This window comes from Trichosurus vulpecula, chromosome 2 (genome assembly GCF_011100635.1).
Source record: "Trichosurus vulpecula isolate mTriVul1 chromosome 2, mTriVul1.pri, whole genome shotgun sequence".
Taxonomy (NCBI): Eukaryota; Metazoa; Chordata; class Mammalia; order Diprotodontia; family Phalangeridae; genus Trichosurus; species Trichosurus vulpecula.
Window position 1 is genome coordinate 8,931,245 of NC_050574.1, and position 24,477 is coordinate 8,955,721.

Below are 24,477 nucleotides of genomic sequence, written 5' to 3' on the forward strand. Positions count from 1 at the left end.
AAAATAATATCAGAGTGGGAAGAGTCATCCCTGACAAATTATTTTTTTATTTTCCATTTTTTGAAAAACGTCATCTTTCTGGTCTGACAGGTTCCTAAACAATGTGGCTGAGCTCATGAGGCAGTCCTGTGGCCAAAGACAGCCCCCAGGTGGGTTCTGAAGGGAGAAGGCCAGGGTAGGAGGCAACTCTAGGCCAGGCCAGGGCAGAAGGCAGCTCTGGTCTGGGTGGGTGGGAGGCAGCTCTGGGCCAGGCCAGGGTAGGAGGCAGCTCTGGGCCAGGCCAGGGTGGGCCGGGGCCAGACCTCCCCCCATGTAGGGGATACACCTGCATACAGCACAGTCCCTCCCACTCCCCTTCCCTGCTTGGGAGGTGAGTCTTCCTTGGAGCTCTTTTTGGCTCTTGTGACACATCCCTGCCCCCTGCCTCAGTAGCAGCAGTGAGCGCTCTGCCCTTGGGCTTTGCTACTGATTTGCTGAGTGGCTTTGGGGATGTCCTTTCCTCTCTGTCTTCCATTTCCTGCTCTTTAAAGTGAAGGAGATGGAGCAGGTTAACTCAGAGGCTCCTTGCAATTCCAAAGCCATGTAACTTTTGGCCAGGTCTTTCTTTGTCTGGGCCTTGGCTTAGGTTTCGGCTTTAGTCATGTCTAGGTGTCCTTTCCGGCTCCACTGTTCTGTGGGTCTTGTGCTTGGTGACCTTGGGCCCCTTCCTTCCTCAGCCAAGGAGCAGCAGAGTGGGTGGACTAGATCATTCCTCACAGAATCGCATGACCTTGGCCAATCTCCTCCCCGCTCTGGGCCTGGGCTTGCAATTTCTGAGCTGGCTGCAGGATCTTGAGAATGTCTGCTCCCCTCTGTGGATCTCAAATTCTTTATGTGTAAAACTTGGAGGGTTGACTCAGATGCCCCTAGAGATTCAGTCCTGGGATTCAGAACTCAGAGACATGGGAGGTCATCCAAGTCTGACTCAGAGTCCTTGGAAAATGCCTGGTCAGTTGGTGTAGAGCTGAGGGCAAGTCCTATTCCCTCCTGGCCTGAGGATTTCATATGCGGTGCTAGTTTATGGGGGTCCTTCTCCATTCCAGAAGCTCTGAAGGCCTACCTGAACACAGCAATGGCTCTTCGGTATGAGGAGAAACCCAACTACCAAATGCTGCGGACCGTCTTGATGTCGGCTCTTGAAAAACACTGTATTGAACCGTACGACTCCATCAACTTCTAGCCTGCCCCAGAGGTAAGGCAGAAGTACTTGGGTTGGCAGGGGCACTCAGGGAACACATTTGCCCCCAGCTGGTCCTAGGATAAACCTTGTTTATTGAGCATTGGAGCCAGAAGTCATTCAGCAAACATTCATCCAACCTGGCAAGAAGTAACAGCCAGGAACTAATAGCCCCTTTTCTTGTCTTTCAGATTTATCTTCTATATTCTTCCCTTTGAGTGTTTTCTCCAAAAGCAATTATGAAGCTAGTCGGAGTATCAGTGTGAAGCTCTTCTGGACACATGCCTAGAGTGCAGAACACTCTGCGTCTGCTTCAGAGCTGAGCTGTTTTGGAGATGTTTAGATTCTCTCAGAAAGCTTATTTCTTAAACCTTAGATAATGTGAGAATCCAGTTACCTCCCATGAGACCTATACTGTTTAAGTGGAAGCCATGGTGTAGGCAGGAATGCTCAGGGTGTGGCATCGCCCTTATCCCAGACTGTGTCACTGAGGGTCAGGGGCTGTGGGTCATCCCACAGGGGTCCAGAGGTGCTGTATCCACAGTGGTGCTGGAGCTGAGCTCTACATTGGGCCTGTCCCTGCTTACGCTTACATGGTCTGCTTGTGGCTACAGTCACCCAACCTCAGAGCCCCCAAAGTGTGGATGCGTCTCACCCACAGAGGTATGCTTCTGTCCATGGCCTACATTCTTCTTTGATCTGCCATCACACATTCTTGTCTCCTGGTCTCCTGGTTCCCACTGCTATGTACCTGATCACAGCTATGTGGCAAGACCCAGTTACATCGCTTTCAACCCCCCATTAATGTGGTTGTGGCATACCCATAACCACACCCAGGATGCATTCCTGTGCAGCCTGGTACAGTGTGATCGCAATGGGCCACTGCTAATGACTCCACCTGCATGCCCACACCGTGCCCTGGCTGCAGGAGTACTGCGTGGCTGCACAGCTGGGCTGTAGGGAGGAATCCTTTTGCCACATCTTCTGGCCTCAGTCTCCAGAAAACACAAACTGTTCTCTGGACAATCCGCCCGTGTGGCCTCCTAGAGACACTTGGAGCAGTTCTGATAGAAAGGCCTTTAGGAATCATCTACATCAGCCAACAAACGGATTAGAAGTTGTGGAGCCCACCAGGAGCCCAAACAGTTTTGCCTAAAGTATTTAGACCAAAGCACAGGGTGGTGCATGATGGCAGAACCCAAAGGAAACTTATCCTGAGTAAGAAACTTTCACCAAGGACATGACTCATGAACCAGGCCTTCGTGGATTTGCATCCCTGAAGTGGAAAAGAAGGTTCAGAATAAAAGCCTGGATTTCAGAGAGCATGCGATGGGGAGATAAGCCCGAGACATGAGACACTGAGACCCAGCTGGAAAGGAGGCATCTATCCCAATGCTACCCTCTCTGAGAATCCCTATTCCAACCAACAAAATGACCCTCCTGTGCTTGAGGACCCACAGTGAAGGGGAACTCATGACGCTACTAACCATGACAGAGACAAGCCAGACCTGAAAGGGGCCTTAGATGCCATGAGGCCAGACTGGCCCCAAATTCCCTCTAGGACATCCTCCACAAGCCATTATGCAGATTTTTCTTGAAGACCTGGAATGGCTAGGAGCTTACCAGCCGCCGAGGCAGCCCAAGTGTGTCTGGTATAGCTGATTAGTAGGACTCTTGTCCTGTTTAGACAGAATCAGAAAAGACTCAGAGGCCAAGTCTGACCACTTCATTTTTATAGACGAGGCCCAGAGATGGGCAGAAACTAGCTCAAAGCCACTGGCTCACTGGCTCACTGGAACTGGCTCAAAGCCAAAGTAGCAAACTGCTTACCGGACTCGCTGGACTGTAATAGGAGGATGCTCCCCTGGGTGCCGAGTGACCCCAAGATTTCTGTGAAATTTTTAACGTTCTTTGCTCAATACTCAATGTTTTTCTTAGATGATAGAGCCGAGAGAGAGCTTATTCAGACGTTTCCGCCACGTCCAACTCTTCATGACCCCATTTTGGGTTTTCTTGGCAACGATACTGGAGTGATTTGCCATTTCCTTCTCCAGTGGATTAAGGCAAACAGAGGTTAAGTGACTTGCCCAGGGTCACACAACTAGTGTCTGAGGTCAGATTTGAACTCAGATCTTCTTATCTCCAGGCCCAGGCCTTAATCCACTAAAGATCCTTAATTCCATACTCATTTTATTCATTTGAAATTTTTTGTTTTCAATTCCATTCATTTCCCTGATGATTTTTTTTTCCTTTGGATGTTTTTTTGGGTGGTTTTCTTTTGTGTTCAATTTGCTGATTTTAGGATTTGTTTTAAAAACTATGTTTAACTTATCTCTTTGGTTCACATAAGTGTGTTTGATTTGTTAAATATGTTGTACAATATGGATTGGTGTTTTCTCATGGGAGATGTGTTTCTTTTGGCATGAATCCAAGGCCGTCCGATCGCTCTCTGAACATTGTCCAGCTTAACAATATGCTTATGCTGTGGTGCCCACACTGACCCCAGTGTACCAGATATGGTCTTTCCTGGTCAGAGGACAGTGGAGTTATCACCTCCTTAGCCCCAGGCACTGATGCTTAGTGATCACACCAGCCTAAAAACAGCAGCTTTTTGGTGGCCATATGTTGCAACAATTCGGCTAGCAGCTGCTGTGGGGGTGAAAGACCAACACAAGCCAAACAACAAGAACACTGCCAGCACAAGTACTTTTGATCTGCTTTACTAAGGAAAGCAACGTTAGGGGCTTAACAATAATATTTCAATCCAACATACAAATATCATTCATTTGGTTCAGGGGAAAAAGCCAGCACCCTGAACTTCAGAGCAAATACAGACAAATTACAGAGATATATGATAAACAGACCAAATACAATTCATAGTTACCAAGAAACCATCAACATCTGGGTGAGCCAGGAGGCTGTTAGAGTGGCTGCCCAGAGTCCCTTGGATCCAGGAGTGAGAGCCTCAAGCAAATAGCTCTGTTCTCTCTTTTTAATACAGTCTTTGGACATCATCAGACTTCATCTGAGCCACCAGAACTTAGGAGTGTACTGTTGGCTCTGGTCTTAGCAACTCCCCTTAAGGCCCTGAGGGCTTCACACCCACATAGTTTAGCACCTAGTAGATAGGGTTTTGGGCCTGGGGCTTTGCACCTAGTAAGGCTGAAAGACAATTAATTTAGCATTCTAAAACAGTAAAAAATTCCCAACTTAATTAATGTTACACTGTATGACACTGTTGATCTATGGTGATCTTGTAACCCACTAAGACCCCCCAGATCTTTTTCAGATGAAGTACAATAGAAGGACCCTACAGAGACCTGAAAACAGCCAGGATTTCCTCACCATCTTCCCCAAGTGAAGCTTTCCCAGGTCTTTCTCTCTGTGCCTCATGGGCTTGTTCTCCGGCACCTTCTTTCTCTTTGAGACACTACAACGAGTTCATCCTAAACCGTGGTACCACAACTGGGCAATGCCCAAGAGGGAGCTTGGCCAAGCCTTTTGAGGATGAGGTCACACAGTGGCTCACCAGTGATAGCTTGTGTTTCTAGACCATTCTTTGAGGTTTATATAGCACTTCCCCAACATCCCTGTCAGGTAGGGAGTGATTACCATCCGCATTTTGCAGATGGGTAAAGCTCAGAAGTCACATGGCAGGTCAGTGTCAATGTCAGGATTGACGATAACACACCTATAGGGCTTGGAAAGCAAAGTGCCTTCCTCACAACCCTGAGGCGACAGTGAAAGTACATGGTGAGCATGACTAAAGTGTGGGCCCCTGAGGCCCTGAGCTCACCGAGTGCCAAGGTGGGACGTGCATTCTGGGCTTGGAGAACCTGTGATTCAGCCCCCACATTTTTACAGATGAACTCCTGATAATGAGAGAGCCCAAGGTCACAAGGCTGGTGCATAATAGAGCCGAGGGCACAGACTTGTGACTTCTGAGGATGAAGGGTTTCAGCAGGGACACATGTGTCATCTCCCCTCATCAGAATGTAAACAGTCTATCCTTGTTTAGTCCTTTATCTTTGTTCATTCAGGTTTACCTTTTTACATCTCTCTTCACTCCTGCGTTTGCACTTCAGAGTTTCTATGTACCTATGGTCTTTTCATCAGAAATGCTGGGAAGCCTTCTATTTTATTAAATCCCTCTATGGCAATATACTCAGTTCTGCTGGATAAGTTCTTTTTGGTGGTAAAACCTATATTCTTTGCCTTCTGGAATATCTTATTCCAAGCTCTCCACTCTCTTAAAGTGGTAGCTACTAAATCATGTGTAATTCAGACTATGGCTCTTTGGTCATTGAATTCCTTCTTTCTGCTGCTTGCAATGTATCTTCTTTGACCTAGAAACTCTGGATTTTGGCTGAGATGCTTGGGGAAGTTTTCAGTTTGGGGTTTCTTACAGGAGGTAACCAATGGGTTCTTTTCATTTCCAATATGCTCTCTGAGGGGCAGCTAGGTGGAGCAGTGAGTAGAGCATCAGCCTCAGAATAAGAAGGACCTGAGTTCAAATCCAGACACTTGACACACTTACTAACTGTGTGACCTTGGGCAAGTCACTTAACCCCAATTGCCCTGCCTTCCCCCGTCCAAAAAAAAAAAACAGCCAATATGCTCTCTGTTTCTAAGAGATCTGGAAAGTTTTCTTTTTTTCATGATTTCTTGACATGTGATACCTAGGCTTTTATTTTTGGTTGTAGCTTCATTCATTCTTAAATTCATCTTAAATCATCGTTAATTTTTTTCCTCAGTCTGTTTTCCAGGAGAGTCATTTTTGTTACAAGATACATTGCATTTTTTTCTATTTTTTCAGCCTTTTGACTTTGTTATAATATTTCTTCATGTTTCATGAAGTCATTCGCTTCTGTTTGATCCATTTTAATTTTCAGGTCAAGGTTTTGTACCTCTCTGTTCCAAGTTATTAATTCCCTTTCCAGTTCTTCCTTTCATGGCTCTCATTTTTTCCCATTTTTTCCCTTCACACTCTAATAACATATATAAAAACTTTTTTTAAAAAACTTACTTCATCTCTTCCAGGAATTCCAGTTGAACCAGTGCCCAAGCTGTGGTTTTCTTTGAGGCTTTACCAGTAGATGTTTTGGAATAATTCTCTTCTGGGTTTGTCTTGAGCATCCCTGTCACCATTGTAGCTCATTTTTTGTTTGCTGCTTTCTTGGGGATATTCAGTATGGTGTTATTCTAGGATCTCAGAGATACTCTGGCAATGTGCCAGCTTTCAGAGTTCCCAAAGAGGCCTGATCCAGGGCAAAGTTTGATCACTGCCACCTGTTCTGAGCTCTGGACATTCCTGACCTGGGTTTGAGTGTACAGGCTTGCCCTATTCCGAGCCTCTTGCTCTTGGTTCAGTACCATCCCCTGGAATGCTATCCCTAAGCACAGGTCAGCTCAGGATCTGTTACCTGATGCTGAGTTGTGAATGATGGGGCTATGGTAGTGCCCTGCCCAAGGTTAGGCCCCTTTAAGCTATATCAGGGATCTCTTCTTGCCCTGGTGTGCGGCCTTTCCCAGCCAGGACAGTCCTGGCCAGACCCTATCCCCAGTGTCCCTAGACCTCTCGCTCTGTCTCTTATGCCAACCTTGTATGGAAAAATGATTCTCTGGGGCTTTTTCCATCAGGATTTGGTCTGGGGTTTTTTCTAGATCGATTTGGAGGAGCTGGGAGTGGAGAGAAGTTTGCTGGTCAGCTTCCTACTATCCGTCCGTCTTGGCTCCTGAGCTTACATACTAATAGGTGAGATGCAGCACAGGTCATAGATGACGAGCTGAACGGGATCTTAATGGCCAGCCAGCCCAGCCACCCTGTGTTACAGCTGAGGGGTTGTGAGCTGAGGCTCACAGAGGTTACTGACTTGCCTGAAACCGCACAGGTAGTATGTGCCAAGCCACAAGATTCACATCTAGGTCTCTAAATACAAAATATGACCCTATCAAACCTTAACTCCTAGGTACTTAGCAAATACTTTTTTGAAGATCGTGTGTGTGTGTGTGTGTGTGTGTGTGTGTGTGTGTGTGCACGCACATACCATACAAATAGATAAGAACAATGTGGTCAAATGATAAAAACTAGAAATTTTCCAGAGAAGAAATGCAAACTAGCAATAACCATAGATGAAGTCTGGTTCTTAATAATAACAGTCAGAGACATGCACATTAAAAACAGTAACATTTCACCTCCAGACAGTAAAAGTCAATAAGGGTAAATGGAGGAGCTCGGACAAGACGGAAGTGCTAATGCACCATTGTGGACGCCATGATCCTTCTGCTTGCTCTGGAAAGCGAAGGATCGTGGACCTGAGCTGGAAGGCCATCATTCTGAAAGCACGTGCCATTGAGAGCCTTGCCCCACATCATGCAGGTGCTGGGCCTCAGAGGCGGAATTTGGGCACAGATGTCGTTCCACCATGAGCACAGGGCTCTCTCCTCTGTGCCATACAATTCTAAATCACATGTAGCAAGGCCTGTTCATCCCACAAACCCTGGGCTGGTGATTCTTAGGTGGATCCACCCAACATACAATCCCAAAACGCAATGAAATAGCAAACGGGAGTGATTGTGACCGAGCAGACCCAGCAACCCACCCTTGTGACCTGTTCTTTCCTTCCTTAAGTGGAAAGTCAGCGTGGACTTCTATGTTACTCTGATTTGGATTTTGTGGCCATTTTAAATTAACCTCTTTTCCATCGTGGGATTCAGTGCAGGTCACTACTTGCTTCCTTGTCTCCTGTGCAGGGAATGCCTCCCTTCACCTGTGCCTCACACTGCCCCACTCTTTCTTGGCCTCGTGCCCACCTCTGCTAGTGCCCTCCTTCCCTCCCAAACCACCTTGTCTTTTGACTAGATTGTGTTTATTAGTCACAGGCTGGAAAACCCGAGTTCAAATCCACTAGCTGGGGGACCCTGGGCAAGTCACTTCACCCCTGCTTCAGTTTCCTCATCTGTAAAACAGAGATCCTGACAGCTCCTGCCTCCCAGGATTGTCATGAAGTTCCAAAGAGATACTATTTGTAAAGCACTACAGTGGGATTGTAGGTGAGACTGGAGGGAAGCCAGGGAGGCCAGGAAGTAGAGAGGAGGACATAGGGGACCACCAGAGAGAATGCCTGGAGTCAGGATGTCTCTTGTGTGAGGAAGAGCAAGGATGCCATGTCACTGGGTCAAAGAGCAGGTGGAAGCTCTTCCCAACAACAAAGCTTTAGATCACTGGAGTCTTGTTGGCTGCCACATCACAGCTCAAACTCATATTGAATTGGCAGGGCACTAAACAAACCACCCAGACTCTCTTCAGAAGCCCTATCTTTCCATAGCTCCCCCATCTTGGGTTTGTGATGTTGACTTGGTCCCCAGGTACTACATTTTACACTAATGCCTGCTGAATTTCATCCTAATAGATTCGGCCCTATGCTGTAGAATGCAAGGTCCTTTTGAATCCTAAATGTTGCTGGGTGTGTCAGTTGTCTCTCTCTGTTTAGTGTCATCTGCCAGATTGGTGAGCACATCCTTAAAATACAGACAGAAGTACTAAAATGCTAAGCACAGATTCCTAGGGCACTCCACTGTAGACCTGCTAATGGTCATCAAAGCATAAACTACTCGAGGCCAATCATCCAACTGAGTTTGAATGCATCTGATTACATTTTTGTCTAATTCGCTTTCTTCTCCACAAGAATAACAAGGTGTTTTATCAAAAGCTTTGCTAAAATCTAGAAAACTCCTTCTATGGCATTTCCTTTACCTAATAGTCTGGTAATGCTGTTACAGAAGAAAACCACGTTAATCTCCAAAGACCTGTTCTTGATGAAGCCAGGCTTATTGTCTGTGATCTCATTTTTGTTTTCAAAATATGAATAATTTTATTTATATTTTTAATGGAAACAAATAGGACTCGGACTCACACCCAGAGAAAACAACAATACATGCTAAGGATTTCTGCTGCTGCTCTGGGTAGTGCTCCAGAAAGGGTAGGTCAGGGGTTGTTCTGGCCCATCTGCCTCCCCTGCTTCCCTTTCTTGACTACACGCCAACCGTGTAATGATCTGGTCTAGAATTTTCCCAGGAATTCCAGTCAAGGTCAAGTGCACTGGCAGACTATTCCTTTCCCTTTTTTGAAAATCGGGTCACTCAGCCTTCTCCAATCATGTAATACCTCTCCCAGTTTCCATGATCTTTCGATTAACATCTACAGTGGTTCAGCCAACAAATTTTCCTGTTCTTTCAGGACATGAGGATGAAGTTCATCAGGACCAGGTGGCTTGAATTCAAGGGCAGCTTTCAAGGTGTTCTCTTGCTGTCTTCTTACTTATCTTGGCTCTCAACTCCCTATGAAACGTTTTCATTTTATTATTTCCAGTGTAAATGTTCATTGCTAGAATAAATGTTTATTGATCGATTGATTGGCAAGGTAATTCTCCTCGGCAGAAAAATAGAAACAGAAGAATGGAGTTCTGCTTTCTCTAAGACCTCTTCATCCCACATTCCCCGAGCAACGTTCCTAGCTACCCCTTCTCCAGTCCTTTTTCTTCCAAGATAGCTTTCAGCGTCCTTTTTGATGTCCTTGGCTTCCTTCATCAGGTTGAGCTCATTCTAATCTTTCATGTTCCTCAAGCTCTTTTTATAAGAGATATATAATCTTGTTGCCTAATCTCACTCCCATCTTCTGTGAATTCTTTCCCATCATCTGTATTGGATGGTGAGCTCCTGATGCATCCACACTGGCATCTTCAGACACATCCCATTTTTCCTCCTCACTGGAATTCTTTCCTTTTTTATCTTTAGGATTTAATTCTTGAGCATCTCCTCTGGCTCCAGTGTGGAATTCCCTTGAAGCATTTTGTGCACCGGGATCCTCTCTTTCCTCTGTGACCTTTGAAGACTGTGGTTCCCCATAAGTCTAAACTTTTGATCCTGGGATTCAAGGCCCTCCACGCTCTGGTTCCACCCAAGTTTCCTAGTTCTGGCTCATCCCCCCTCCTCTTTGCACATTCAGTGTTCTGGCCAAAGCAAACTAACCTCCAACCTTTATTTCTCATCTTTGTCTCTCCTTTGTTCATCTCATCTCTCATACCTGAAAAGCTCTTCTCCCGCATTCATCTGGTAAAGTTCCTCTCTTCTGAGCCTTGCTCAGGGGCCACCTCCTCCTTGGAGGCTTCCCTGATTCCTTACCCACTATCACATAGAACTGCCCTCTCTAATTTTCCATAAGCCTTCAACTGGACCTCACATGTGCATTTACCTCACTCTCATATTTCATAATGTGTAGGATTAATAGCAGGAAGGAACCTGACAGAACTCTCAGTCATATGATAAAAGATCTTAGAGCTTGGAATCCACCCACAAAATTTTTTTTAATTTTCTTTTTTCCAATTTAAAGCATTTATTTTCTCTCTCCCACTCCCAACTGAACAAAGAAAATCAAAATCCTTGTAACAAATATGCATAGTCAAGCAAAGCAAATTCCTATTGTCTGTGTCCAAAACATATGTGTTGTTTTCAGTCCATCACCTCTCTGTCAAGAGGTGGGAAACATGCTTCATTATTGGCCCTTCTGGACTCCTGCTTTGTTACTGCCTCGGAACTCTTCAGTCTTACATTGTCTCTCTTCATAATGCTGTTATCTTATAAATTATTCACTTCACTATATAGTACATCAGTTCAGAAAGGTCTTCACAGTTTCCTGTAAATTTGTCTATTTAATCATTTCGTGTGGCAAAATAATATTGCATTATGTTCACATACGGTAATTTATTTAGCCATTCCCATAGGTGGGCACCACCTTAGTTTCCAGGGTTGGGGTTTGGATTGGGTTTTTTTGCCCTACAGGAAAAGGTACCATATTTTTCTTGTGTGTATGTATATATATATGTATATGGGCCTTTTTCCTTACTTTGGTCTGGGGGGGTGGCATATGACAAGTTGTGGTATCACTGACAAAGGATATGCACAGTTTGGTGACTCCTAGGTAGGCAAAGGTCCATGTTGCTTTCCAGAATGGCCACTCATTCACAGTTCCATCAACATTGCATTGGGGTGCCTGTTTTCCCACAGCCCCTCCAACATGTGTCATTTTCTTCTTTTGTAACCTTTTATGGGTATGAAGCAGAGACCAAGTTGCCTTAATTTGTTATTTCTCTAAGTATTAGTGATTTGAAGCATTTTTATATGTAGATAGTTTGGATTTCTTTCTTTGAGAATTCCCTGTTCAAATACTTTTGTATAAATTTTAATAAGTTCCTTATATTTCTTGAAAATGAGACCTTCATCAGAGGAAACTGCCACAGAGATTTTCCCCCAGTTCTCTGATTCCTTTCTAATTTTAACTACCTGGATTTTCTTTGTACTAAGACATTTTTATATTGTCACAATTGTCCGTTTTGTCCTCTGTGATCATCTCCCTCGTTGGGTCGTGAACATTTCCCCCCTCTATAGAACTTCTTTGCTGAGCGCCTAATTTGATTATTGTCATTTTTCATGTCTACGTTATGTATTTATTTGGAGCTTATTTTGCTATGTGGTGTGAAATGTCAATCCATGCCTATTTTCTGCCAGACCGCTTTCCAATTTTTCAAGCCGTTTTAGTGGAATAGTGAGAACTTAACCCAGGACCAACGCCTTACATTTATAGGGGAAACCCTGAGGGCCAGAGAAGTGAAGTCAGCACATGGCAGGGCTGATATTCTAAGTGGGGTTCTCTGACTTCGAACCCAGGACTCCTTCCTTCCATCTGGTCCCACTGTTGTTCTGCCCAGCTCCCACATTTTGTAGAGGAGACCGAGGGAGGACCAGAGAAATGGATGCCATGGTTAAGGATGGCTCAGGAAGGAGGCAGCTGAGCTGGGTCCTCTAACCCAAAATACAACAGTCTTTATGGTAAAGCTCATGGCCTTTTATCCACGTTGCTTTCTCCTTGCCACCCTTAGATTCTAAGCTCATCCAGAGGAAGACCTGTGGTACTTTTCTTTTTGTCTTCATGACATGACACAAGCCAACAGTAAGCAGGCTTTTAGTAAGGACTGCTGAATGAATGAATGAGGTAGAAGGCCTTGGGGCTCTTGGGCATCACTCTGGGCGACTGGAGGACACTGTTCCCCGGTGCACTCTCTGATGGACCTGCAGGTTGGAGCTCTGTTTGAAGCCTTTCCCACAGACGAGACACTTGTAGGGCTTTTCGCCTGTGTGGACGCGCTGATGGACGTGCAGGTGGGATGTCTGGCTGAAGCCTTTGCCACACTCAGTACATGTGTAGGGCTTCTCTTTCATGTGGGTTCGCCTGTGGATACGAAGCGTGGTCTGGTGGCTAAACCCTTTCCCACAGTCAGCGCAGGTATAGGGCTTCTCCCCGGTGTGAACTCTCTGGTGGATGTTCAGATTGGATCTCTGGCTAAAGTCTTTCCCACAGTCAGGACATTTAAAAGGTTTTTCGCCCGTGTGCGTCCTCTGGTGGCGCACAAGTGGAGATTTGCAATGGAAGCTTTTCCCACAGTCCCTACATCTGTATTGTTTGGGTCCCTTGGTCAGACCTGAGAGGTCTTTCCAGGCACTCTTCTCTTCCAAGCAGCGAGGAGCCCCTCCCTCATTGGGAAGAGGTCTCTGTTGGGCTTTCCCTTTGCCCCCTTTTATAGGGGGCAGTTGGAGTTGTATAGTTGGGATGGTTGCAGCCACAAGATCTTTCTGAGGAGCAGGGGGGATGCAGGGGCTTGTTGGCCCCTCTACAGAAGCCCTTCTCCTTACATCCTGCCTTGGTGACTTTGCCTGGTCCTGAAGGGAGGTGGCAGCTTGCAGAGCTGTAGACCGGGGTCCTTTCTCTTGAGGATCCCCCTTACAGAGTCTCTTCCCACAGCCTGGAGGGAGAGACGGTTCAAGAAACAAGGAAACTGAGCCTCCAACTCACCCCATTAGGGATGCTCCCATGCAGGTAAAGCCCAAAGGGCCATTAAGCATCACCAGGGCTTTCTAAAACCCCTGGCTCATGTTTTAGAGGCCCAGAAAGGGCTTTTCCAAAGTCATAAAACAACCTTAAAGAATGACCTTTAGAAACTAGCTAGGGCTGGGGCCAAGTGGGAAGAGCAGTAAGGTAGCTGGGGTGCCTGTGCCTGGCAGGCTGTGTACAACAGCCTCCATCCAATGAATATTCAAGACAGCCTGGGCCTCCAGGGCAGGTGAGGATTGCTGCTGCTGGAATTACCCAACATGGTCTGGGTGGGACATACACCTGGCTCTGAGTGCCATGGACTGGGGGACACGGAGCTGAGGGGGACAAGGACATATATCTCCCCTGGGCCCTCGCTCAGGTCTAGTCCCTGTGGAATGACAAGGCAAACTAGGTGAGCACTGGGCATAGCTTCCTCACCTGAGTGGGCCTCTCCTGGCATGCTCTCCTCCCCAGCCAAGCAGAGCTGCCTACCTTTGGCCTCCTCCTCTCCATCAATCAAGGCAATCAGGTCTGGTTTGGGGACAGGTATTCCTGGTCAGGGAAGAGGGGAGACTTAATGACCCTGTGAGCCCCAACAGGGAGCCAGTAGCCTGAGGAAATCCTGGCAGCCAAGGGAGGGATGGGAGCACTTAGGTGGGGGGACCAAGGGAAAGCCCCAGGTTGTGTCCACGGCGGGGCAGGGGCCAGCTTGAGGAGACCTCCAGGGGCCCCCCACCCTGCCTCTTGTGACTGTCTACCTGCCTGTGCATCTCCGCCACCCTCTCAGTCTTGGCTCCATTACCGAAGTCTGGGCTGTTGACCCTCTCTGCCAAGATCCTCATCACTCTATTCCTGCCCGACTCTGTATGTTCCTCTGGGCCACCTCCTCCTCCAGCCCTATGGTTTCTCTCTCCTGCCCATCCCTGTCTGAGCCTATCATGGTCCTTGCCAGGGTGCTTCTTCCTTCCCCCATGCCCTTCCAGTCTGTCCTCCCCTTCATTTCTCCCCCTCAGTTGTACAAAGGGCAGCCCCAGTCTCCTGTGCCCACAGCCTTCTTCCAGACCACCTAGGCCTACCCGCATCTCTAGTCCTTCTTCCCTCCCTTTGCCTCAGCCTATGATTTTGGGAAAGAGGAGGGGAGGTCCTACGGCCCAGTGAGGCCTCCCTCACTCTCTCTCCCCAGGGTGGGGGAGGAGCCTGGCCTTAAGGGAAGGGCCAGCTCCCCAACTAATGGCCCAAATGCCCCAGGGAAGGGGGCCAGCTGCAGTGCACACGATTCCAAGCTCTGGCTCCCCCTAACTGGGTAACCCAGGCCAGTCAGGTCACTTCTCCAAGCCTCAGCTTTCCATCTGTAAAGAGGGATAGTAATCCGAGCTCTCAATTCATGAGCAATGAAGAGGCTCAAGACAAGGAGAGGGACAGCTAAGAGGAATGCAGGGAGCGCACAGAGAAGACATGCCCCTGCCTGCCAATAAGCCCCGGGGCCCACCCGAGGACTCACCGAGGGCACCCATGTGCCCATAGCTCTCCCAAAGCACATCCCTGTAGAGCTCCTTCTGGCCAGGCCCCAGGTGCCCCCACTCTTCCCATGAGAAGCTCACAGTCACATCAGCAAAGGTTAAGCCTGCCACGGCCACGGGGGAGGATCCTGTTGGAGGCTGGGAGTCAGGGAGGCAAGAAGGGAAAGTGCTATCAGAGGCTGTGTCTGCCCCAACTCTGGGCTGGGGGCAGGAGGGACAACAGGTCCTGGGCCAGGAGAAGATACAGGAGAGAAAAGAAGAGACTTGGGCCCATATGGTCCCAGGCATTTGGGGAATAAAGGCAGGAAGACCAGGGCAGGCCAGAGAATCAGGACCACAATCAGGAGTCAGAAATAGAATTGTGTGGGAGAGAGAGGGCCATGGTGGGGGAGGCCCCAGACTGAGCTCCCCAGGGGATGTGGCTGGGGGCCTGGCCAGGGATGACCAAGTCTCCCTGCTCACCTGATACACAGCTCTGGCTGGGGGCATCTCCACACCAGAGTCTCTGTTCAGCCGCTCCTGAGACCACGGTAGGATTTCTGACATCTGTGGGCCTGGGAGGGGAGAGAGAATGGGGAGCCTGAGAGAGGGACAGGTGTTTCCGAGCTCCCCTTTCCATCGGCAGCCCTGCATCTGGGGCATTCTGTCTGGTGCCATCCTCATAGGGCCCCACAATGCCACCTGCTCCTCCAGAGCTCACTCCTTTTAACCCTGACCTAACGAAAAAGATGCCTGCCAGATATGGAGACTCTGCGGAGGTCCTGAGATCACTGGGCTGAGCGTTGGCCAAGCCCCCCAAAATCAGAGAGGCGCTGGGCCTGAAGTCAAGAAGCTCTGAGTTCAAATCCAGCCCCAGACACTTCTGGGCAAGTCGCTTCACCGCGTTTGCCTCAGTTTCCTCATCTGTCAAACAAGGAGAATGACGGTGCCGCTTTCCAGATCAAACAGAGAATGTGCTTGGCAAGTGTGTGGCGCACAGTAGGAGCTCCCTTCTCTTCTCCTCAAATTGCAGATGAGGAAATCAGCCCAGAGAGGTGACCTGCTCAAGGCCACATGGGCGGCATCCCCAGAATCCCCACCAGGGCCATTTCTGCCACCCCGGAGAGTCCTCCTTGTCCCGCCTCCTGACCCTCTAGTTACAGCCTTAGCAAGGAGGGAAGCTGGGCGGCCCCCTCCCCTTGAGGCCTCAGCTGGGGGCTTCCCACTGACCCTCCAGAGTCCGGGGCCCATGACAGCCAATGAGAGGCCTCCTCTCAGCCGCGCCCCACCCCGTGACCCCCTGCAGCACCTAACACCGCTCACTAGGCCCCCTCCTGGACGCTCGGCCTCTCTGACCACTGCAGCTGCCTCCTTTCTGGGCGTGACCCCCAAGGCTCCAGGTGGGGGCGTCTCTTTGACCTTGTCATCACCCACAGGCACAGCAGGAGTCTACAAATGGGGCCCTAATTAATGGGTGTCCCACATATTGCAAAGTGCTCGCTGGGCAGGCATCCCCACCCCCAGGTGTCCAGAGCTAAGCTCCTAGTCTCCCCCTCTCCTCTCCCAAACCTCCCTGTTCGGATGAGAAGCCTTCCTCCTCCCGGTGCCCCCAGGTCCACCAGATGGAGGTCATCCCAGACTCCTCATTTGGACCTCCTCCACTGAGAATTCCTGACCTTCCTACCTCCAGAACATCTCACTGAAACAGGGGCTCTGAGAACTGGCTAGCATGAGGAGCCAGCCTCTCCTCATAGCCCTGAAGGAAATGTGGAAGCTTCACAAATCTCGGGGGAAGGAGCCCTAGAGTCACCTCAGAGTTCTTCAAGGGACACCCACATTTTTAACAGACTGAGAAAGTGAAGGCCCTTCCTGCCCCACCGAGGCAGCACAGGAAAAGAAGCCAAAAGGAGAAACTGGAAGGCTTAGTTGCTACAGAGAGGGGAGCTATATGGAAGGGAGCTGCCAAGCGTAAAGGAAGATCCCTGCCCCCCCAAAGCTGGCCCTTTACTAGCCCCCTCCCCAGGCTTGTCCAGTCACAATGTCTGTCACACATCGAGCTTGCTTCTATTACCTAAAAGTTGTCTGAATCCTGATTTTCCCAAGGGGGATGTAGAGATACACTTTTTGAAACAGAACAAAAAGCCACTGGGATTTTCCTAACTTGGGGCTCTGAACTACTGGGTTTGTACTTATAGCTTTGGGACAGTGAGGTGGGCAGTACATAGAATGTCAGACCTGGAGTCAGGAAGACCTGAGTTCAAATCACTTACTGGCTGTGACCCTGGGCAAGTCACTCCCTCACAAGTACGCTCAGGCCCATGGTAGCCAAAAGGAAGTGATTTCTCAAGTCCATCACTGGCACTGCTCACGAGCCCAAGAGCTCACTGTCCCTTTGCTCCCTGAAGGGGCTTCCTGCCTGAGGCATCTTTCTGCATAATCCGTGTCCTCCTTTGTCTGTGTTTGTTCTCAGTGTCTTTCTCTACTCCCTGGCTGGATGTGTCCATGAAAGGTCCTGCCTCCCCAAGACACAGTCAAAGAAGCTGGCAGAAGAGTAAAAGGGCCACTACAGGACAGGCACAAGGCAGTCCTCCTTGACACTTAATGCACAACCTGGAATCCTCTGCCTCAATTCTCAGGCCTACCCCTGAGCGGAGAAACCACTGACATTTCTCCAGTACTTCAAATCCTCAGGACCATAGTTGGTTTAAAGAATTCTCCCCTGGTCAAGCGACCATAGGATGCAGACAAGCTTGATGAAATACGATGGACTGAGGTGGGCATTTCCAGCTCCTCCTCTTCCTCCTCACGTGACTGGCCTTCCCTCCACTGACAGGGCCATAAGCCTGCTTCAGGACCTCTTGACCTTTCTTCTGACCCCTATCGCCACCAAATCCAATCACACAACTGCTAAGGTCACTTTCCTGAAGCACTTCACTGAACTACTCCATACCCCGCACCAGGATAACATACCCACTCCTTTGTTTAGCATTTAAAGCCCCTATGAAGGATCTGGCTACAGCCAAATGGAATTTCAGGCCCTAGTGTACATAAATGCCCTTCACACTCTCTACTGTACAAACTGGCCTTCTTCTCTGGGGCTCAGACACAGCACTCAATCTCCCATCACAATGCCTTTGTGGGGGACACCCTCCCTGCTGTCTCCTCCACCTCTGAGAATCCTGTTTCCTTAGAAGCACAGCTCAAAAATCAGTTTTTAAATGAGAACTTTGTGATCCCCAAAGCCACTAGTGATGTGCCTCAAAACATTCCCCCGTGTTCTTTTTCATACATCTAACTATGCAAAGATTGCCATCATCCCCCACCTCCATCAGAACATAACCTCCTTGAGGGTAGGAATGCTTCATTTTTGCCTTTGTAGCCCCAGCTCAGCACACAGCAGATGCTTAATAAATGCTTGACTGCCTTGGGGGCACTTCATCCAGACTTCGGCTTCCACCAATATTAGCCACCAACTCCCTAGCATGGTGTCTGGCTGAAAGCATCTGATCTGGTACCAGGGGACCTAGGTATGAGACCATGCTCGATTATTCCCTCTGTGACTTCAGGCCAAATCTGGCATCACGAGAGTTACATCCTCAAAGAGCTCAAGTCACCAGGCCCAGATGAACGACAGATTAGAGTCCTGAAAGAACCAACTGGTATGACTGCAGAGCGTGAGTCAGCAACAGCTGAAAGGCTGAAGAGGGAGCGGTTCGGCCAGCCTGAAGAGGCCAGCACCGAACGTCTCAAGCCAGGGAGCTGAACTACAGTACCTAGTAAAGTCCTACAACAGGAGTGGGGAACCTGTGGCATTCTAAATCCTTAAGTGCGGCCTTTTGACTGAATCCAAGTTTTACAGAACAAATGTTAAGGATTTAGAAGGCCACATGTGGCCTTACAGCTACAGGTTCCCCACCCCTGTTCTAGAACATATTATTAAAAGGAGACCTTCTTTTCTTCTTTCAGAGTATTGCTAAACAGGCCCTAGAAGTGAATAAGATCATATACAATCCTTAGCGCTGTTCTGCGGACGAGATAGCCAGAAAAGAGCATGGCTAGGCGAAGACTAGCCCAGCTGAAGGGGCAGACCCAGAGCTTGTACACATGGGGGTGCCAAGTGATGTACAGGAGGTTTTCTCAGTAAAAGGCACACTCCAGGGACCACACATGTGTTCTTTTTTGTGTCTCTGACACTCAGAAAATAAAACAGTGCGTGCTTAACAAACGACCTTGGAAGGAGGTCTCTAATGAAGTGCCTCTGGGCTCTGTAGCTGGCCTTGGACTGCCTCACATTTTAAGTTAGCTTGGATCAAAGCAGAGAAAACATAGTTATCGAGCCTCCAGATGCCACAAAGTAGCAACAAAGTCCAAAAGGACCCTGCCATACTGGACTGTGGAGCTGACCCTAGTAACTTGGCATTTAACAGGGATACAAAAAAAATCAACGTAAAGGCTGGGCAGAGAAAAGCTGAGATCCAAAGTCTGTTAGGAATCATTCCAACAGAGAAGCACCAGGACCGCAGCGGAAAAGGCAGGAAGTGCCCCTCCACGGGTATGTACTGGTCACCCTTGTTTCTTCTGTTTGAACGCTTTACCCATTACCTCCACTCAAGTGCATCCTCCCCACTGAGGCCAGGAAAATTTGCAGGACGGTGACCTCAAGGTTTACAGGAGGGACAGTGTACTAACATAGCATTCTTTTAAATGCTTCTCTTGTGAACTATGTCCTCTGGCTGACTAGTAAAAATACATGACCTATGCATGCTTCAGACCCACAAAACACCTAGACAGGGGTGGGGAACCTTCAGCCTTGAGGCCACATGTGGCCCTCTAGTTCCTCAAATTTGGCCCTTTGACTAAATCCAGACTTCACAGAATAAATCCCCTTAATAAAAGGATTTGTTCTGTAAAACTTGGACTCAGTCAAAAGGCTGCAGCTAAGGACTGAGAAGGCCACATGTGGCCTCAAGGCCGCAGGTTCCCCACCCCTGAAGAAGGTGGGGGAGCCAGCTAAAGGCCCAGAGTGAGGGGTTTGTGGATGTTACATTCTCACATATGTGAGGAGGAAAACAGGGATAGGCAATAGTTTCTGTAAAAAAGACTAGGGTTTTCATGGATTGGAAACGCTCAACGTTTCAGCAGTGAGTTGCAGCAGTCATACAGCTAAGTGATCTTGGACGAGCTTAAGAGGCAGAGCATCCAAGAAGGGGGTAAGGGGATGTGTCCTGTTGTACTGTGCCTGGGTCACACCCCAACTGGAGTGCTGTGTCCAGCTCTGAGCGTGCCAGTAGAAGGACATGGTCAAGCTGCAGAGGTTGGAGAAGGAGGTCAGGATGGGGAAAGGCCTTGAGGACACGGCACTGAAGGAACCTGGAAAAGAGAAGGCTTAGGGGTCAGGACAGCTGCTATCTGAGGGGCTGTAGTGGGAGAGGAGGAGTGACCTCATCCTGCCTGGCCCCACAGGGCAGAGCCAGGAGCAGGGGTCAAGCAAAGGGCTCCTAGGAGAACAACCTGAGAGCTAGGGGCAGAGGCCCATTGGGCTTCCTGCCAACGAGACCAGGCCCAAAGGGGAATGGCTGCATTGGAGGGAGCAGACTCTCCCCGAGGGCAGGCTGGACAAGCACATGTCAGGGACTCCTGTTCAGTTGCGGCTTGGACTAGGAGCCCTCTAATGTCATGGCCAACTTGGAGGTTCCTTTGATGGGTCCCTTCCACTGCTTTGCACTCAGTTTGCTCCCCCATAAAAGCAGGGCTGGAGGGTGGCCCACATGACCTCTAAAGAGCAGTTCTGCCATACAGCCAAGGATCCACACCCCAGCGCCAGGGAGAGCTCCCTCTCCTCAGTGCTCCCTAACTGACCCTGAGCCCCAGGTGCCAGGTCACTTCTTCCTCACCATTTTCTGCCAGCACGTGGTCCAGCCCCTCCAGCAGGCCCAGCACCTCCTCGCCCCTAGTCAGCTGCTCCTCCCTCACTCGGACCTGCACCTGCCTGGGCAGGAGGGTCAGGAACTGCTCCAGGACCAGCAGCTCCAGTATCTGCTCCTTGGTGTGGATGTCTGGTCTCAGCCACCAGTGACAGAGTTCCCGGAGCTGGGCCAGGGCCTCCTGGGGCCCTGCTGCCTCACCATCATGTCCAAACCGGCGGAAACGTTGCCTCCAGGACTCAGGGTCAGGCACCTCCACATACGCAGCCTCCTCCTCCTCTTCTACCTTCACCACCAGCAGCCCGTCCATTCCCAGCAGGGCAGGGGCCTGGCCTCTGGGGGCACCGGCCATGGCAGAAGGGCATCTCTGGGCTGGGAGGCTCCCCTTTCGTCTCTTCTCCATCAGGCACAGTGGCTTCCCAGCATCCCAGAGGCTAGAGGAGAAGGAAGCAGATCAGGCCCCTGGGCATGCTGGCCCGGCCACCAGAGGGGCAGTGTGACCTGCCCTATGGTCCTCCCCTCCCCGGGCCGCCCTCTCTGCCTGTTCGCCCCACTTGGCAGGGCTACTGGGGTGTTCTAGAAGCCCCCGGGGCCCCACAGAAATGGGAGGAAGCACGTTGTGTATTCTTTTGACAAAGGGGTAAACTGAGGGCAGGAGAAGGGCGGCCCAGGCAGGGGCAGCACTTTCTCCCCCCAGCCCTGGGGGAGAGCAGGCCACAATTCCCAGCTCCATCGCACAGGGCAGGAGGGGACGCGGGCAGACGGAGCAAGCCGTCCAAGGTTACTCTCAGGGACACTTTGTTGCCAAGCTGGGATCTGCCCCGGGCCCGACGGTGAGCCCTCCCCTGGGGCGTGGGGGGCATGGCCAGGCCAGGGCTGGTGCCCGCGGGAGACGAGGGCTCGGCCGCGCTGAGATCCCCCTCCCGGGCGGTGCGGGCACAGAAGCGGAGCCGGGAAGGGGCTGCGGCCGGCCGGGGCGCTCACCTACCCTGCGGGGCTCCGCCGGGGGGCCTCCTCACGTCCGGCTCTGGCCCATCTCGGCCGACCGGCTGGATGTCCAGTGCGGAGCGGGGAGTCTCCTCCCTGCAGGCAGGCTCCTCCTGGGCCGCTGCGGCCGCCGCCGCCTCCTCCTCCTCCTGCTCTTCCTCCTCCTCCTCCTCGTCCTCCTCGTCCTCGTCCTCCTCCTCCTCCTGCTCTTCCTCCTCCTCCTCCTCCTTCTCCTCCTCCTCCTCCTTCTCCTCCTCCTCCCCCACCTGCAGACACACACACCCCGAGCAGAGAAGCAGTAAGTGCGGGGCTGGATGGAAGCAGGGGAGAGAGAAAGGGAGGGGATGGAGGGGGAGGGGATGTGGGGATGGAGAAGGGGGGCGGGGGAGGGGATGGAGACAGAGGGGAAGGGGAGAGGGGGAGGGGAGTGGAGGAGGGATGGACGGGGGAGGGAATTGAGATGGAGGGGGGGAGAGGATGGAGGGGGAGGGATGGAGAGGGGGAGGGGATGGTGGGGGAGGGGATGGAGGGGGGAGAGGATGGAGTGGAGGGGGGGAGGGGGAGAGGAGGGGATATGGGAGAGGTAGGGGTGGACTCGGCGGGGAGGGGGGAGGGAAGGGGGAGAGGGAAGGGATGGCAGGAGAGCTTCAGAAGGGAGGGGGATGGAGGGGGAGGGAAGGAGAGGAGGAAGGGAAGGGATGGAGGGGGAGGGGAACATAGTGGAGGAGAAGAGGAGGGGGAGGTAAGGGAGGGGGAGGGGAGGAGGAGATGAGGGAAGGGAGGGGAAGGAGGGGGAGGATAGGATGAGGGCGAGGGGAGGGGAGGGCTGAGAAGGGGAGGGGGAGAGGGTGCGTTGGCCCCGCCCTCACCCCGGCCCTGCCTCGGCTTCCCTCCTCCCCTCTCTCTGTCTCTCTCTCTTTCCCCTCTCCCCGCCCCGGCTGCCCTGCTAGCTGCCCATTGGCTGGTTGCTGACACGTGTTTCCAGGCCGCGGCTTTCTGTTGGCGGTCGCCTCCAGAAATTCGCCCCAGTGTCTCCTGGGAAACGTAGTTCCGTTTGGTGGCTGCGTCTTCCCGGGCTACGCGCCTGCGTCTGAGTGTGTCCTTGGGTCTTCTCGGCGTAACCATGGCTCCGGGGATTCCGTCCAATCAAATCTGCGCCGCCCTGGCCCCGCCCTCACCATCAGACTCTCCGGGAGCAGGAGGGGGTTGGAAATGGGCGGGGTCATGCAAATTAGGGCCAGGCCTCCGACCTCCTGGTGCTGGAGAACCCTGGAGAAAATCCCGGCGTCTGACGCCCTTACTTTACAGATAGCAAAACTGAAGCCCTTAGAGGGGCAGGAAGTTCCTCATTGTAACCGACTAAGGCGTTTAGAGATCATCGAGTGCAACTTGATCATTTTACAAATGGGGAAACCGAGGCTGAGATTAGGGCAAGGACCTTGCGCGTGTAGGGCGGGGTTCCCGTCTAAGCCCTCCTTGCCGTCCCGCCCCGTGCTTCTTTGGTCCCAGTAGGTGTGATGGAGTCTGGGTGAGCCCTGGAGGAGCTTCCCTTTTCCAAGGGGGAGGAAGCAGGATGGTTCATAGGAAAGGCCAGCCCCCTTATTTTACGGAGGTGGAAAAGATGCCCAAAGAGGGGAGATTCGAACTCAAGGCTTTAAATCCTGCATATGTGTATTGCGTATAAAAATGCAAAATAGAATGTCATTTTAAATATAAAAAATCGCTATCCATGTGTAGCTGGATAGATACATCTCTGGAGAGAGAGAGATGTAGTATCTCTAGATTTCTACCTCTTATAGATATCTAAATCCACCCATCCATCTATATGCCTATCTATATCGAGATCTATAGATCAGCCAAGTTCAAGAAGGGAGAGATGGAAGCGACAGAACTAGGCTTTGAAATACAAGACCCAGTTCAACGCAGATGTCCCACGGGGCATGTATTATACAGGAGGCAAAAGCAGTTTAAAGTTTATAAAACCCTTTCCCCAACCACACCTGGGAATGCAAAAATGATTACACCCACAGTAAAGGAAAAGTTTGCACATATACTGTATATCCCATACCCCCAAAGTGCAATGGAATATGGGCTATATGTGCCAGGCCAATCAAACTATGAAAAGTACTACTTTGGAGAGAAAAATAATTGGGGGGGGGGGATAATGAGGTTCTAGAGAAACAAAAAGCCAATTAATTGAGAAAGAAGGGGGCCTAGTAATACCTGATCTCAAACTACACAGCAAAGCAATAATCATCAAAAAGTATTTGGTAATAGTGAAAAAATAGAGTGGAACAGAGTAGGTATAAAACATACAGCCCAATGACCTAGTGTTCGGTAAACCCAAAGACACCATCAGTAAAGACACACTCAACTCACAATTGGACAAAGACTACTGGGTAACTGGAAGGTGGTCTGGCAGAAATTAAGCAAAAACCGTGATCTCATACCATATAACAAGATAAGATCCATAAAAGGTGACGTCTCAGATTCTGTGAGTGAGGAAGGAATTACCTTCCAGATCTGTGGATAGAAGAACACATGACCAGACAAAGGACAGAGAGAAGATAAGATAGACATTTTTAATTACATAAAATTAAAAAGTTGTTCACAAACAAGACAAATGCAGTAAAAATTAGAAGAGAAAAAAACTGGGTGGGGGGGGAGGGGAATCTTTTCAGTGAATTTCATTAATGTCTCTTTTCCAAGCTAGGTAAGGAACTGATTCAAATTTATTAACCTAAGAGCTGTCCTCCAATTTATAGATCATGAAGGGATATGAACTGGCAGATTTCAAAGAAGAAATCCAAGTTATCAACAACCATATGAAAAAAATGCTCTAAATCACTTATTCGTGGTTAGAAAAATGAGAGAAACGCAAATTAAACCAACTCTGATGTTTTACTCAATACCAATCAGATT

The 24,477-nt window shown here is 49.9% G+C and overlaps 3 protein-coding genes across 4 annotated transcripts in view; 2 read left to right on the top strand and 1 right to left on the bottom strand.

Annotated features, from left to right (window-relative positions):
• VRK3 (VRK serine/threonine kinase 3) overlaps nucleotides 1–3,621 on the top strand; it is a 28,483-nt gene extending 24,862 nt beyond the window's left edge. Inside the window, exons 12-14 of the mRNA XM_036744530.1 lie at nucleotides 91–149; nucleotides 1,083–1,231; nucleotides 1,408–3,621. Coding sequence (XP_036600425.1) covers nucleotides 91–149; nucleotides 1,083–1,219 — 196 coding nt within the window. The 3' untranslated portion in view covers nucleotides 1,220–1,231; nucleotides 1,408–3,621. The remainder of the gene's footprint in view (nucleotides 1–90; nucleotides 150–1,082; nucleotides 1,232–1,407) is intronic.
• The window catches only part of LOC118837563 (zinc finger protein 420-like), a 218,041-nt gene that overhangs the window by 92,531 nt on the left and 101,033 nt on the right, over nucleotides 1–24,477 (top strand). The gene's annotated exons all lie outside the window — the stretch shown is intronic.
• LOC118837569 (zinc finger protein 500-like) lies at nucleotides 9,060–21,665 on the bottom strand. Of its 2 annotated transcripts, none has more exons than XM_036744528.1 (6): nucleotides 21,557–21,665; nucleotides 20,539–21,002; nucleotides 15,128–15,219; nucleotides 14,647–14,803; nucleotides 13,584–13,697; nucleotides 9,060–13,074 (listed from the first exon to the last, which is right to left on the bottom strand). In XM_036744528.1, exons 2-6 carry the CDS (start codon nucleotides 20,969–20,971, stop codon nucleotides 12,293–12,295), a joined length of 1,578 nt encoding a protein of 525 aa, XP_036600423.1. In that variant the 5' UTR covers nucleotides 20,972–21,002; nucleotides 21,557–21,665; the 3' UTR covers nucleotides 9,060–12,292. The 2 variants fall into 2 exon arrangements, with proteins under 2 accessions (XP_036600423.1, XP_036600424.1); XM_036744529.1 differs by having other exon boundaries at nucleotides 21,553–21,665.

Bases quoted from the DNA above. Each gene is read 5' to 3' on its own strand.
- LOC118837569 (XM_036744528.1), bottom strand. From the start codon at position 20,971: ATGGAGAAGAGACGAAAGGGGAGCCTCCCAGCCCAGAGATGCCCTTCT. The intron at 14,804-15,127 runs GTGAGCAGGGAG...CCTGACTCCCAG, and splicing joins CAGCCAGAGCTGTGTATCAG to CCTCCAACAGGATCCTCCCC. The intron at 13,698-14,646 runs GTGAGTCCTCGG...TTCCCTGACCAG, and splicing joins TGGGCACATGGGTGCCCTCG to GAATACCTGTCCCCAAACCA.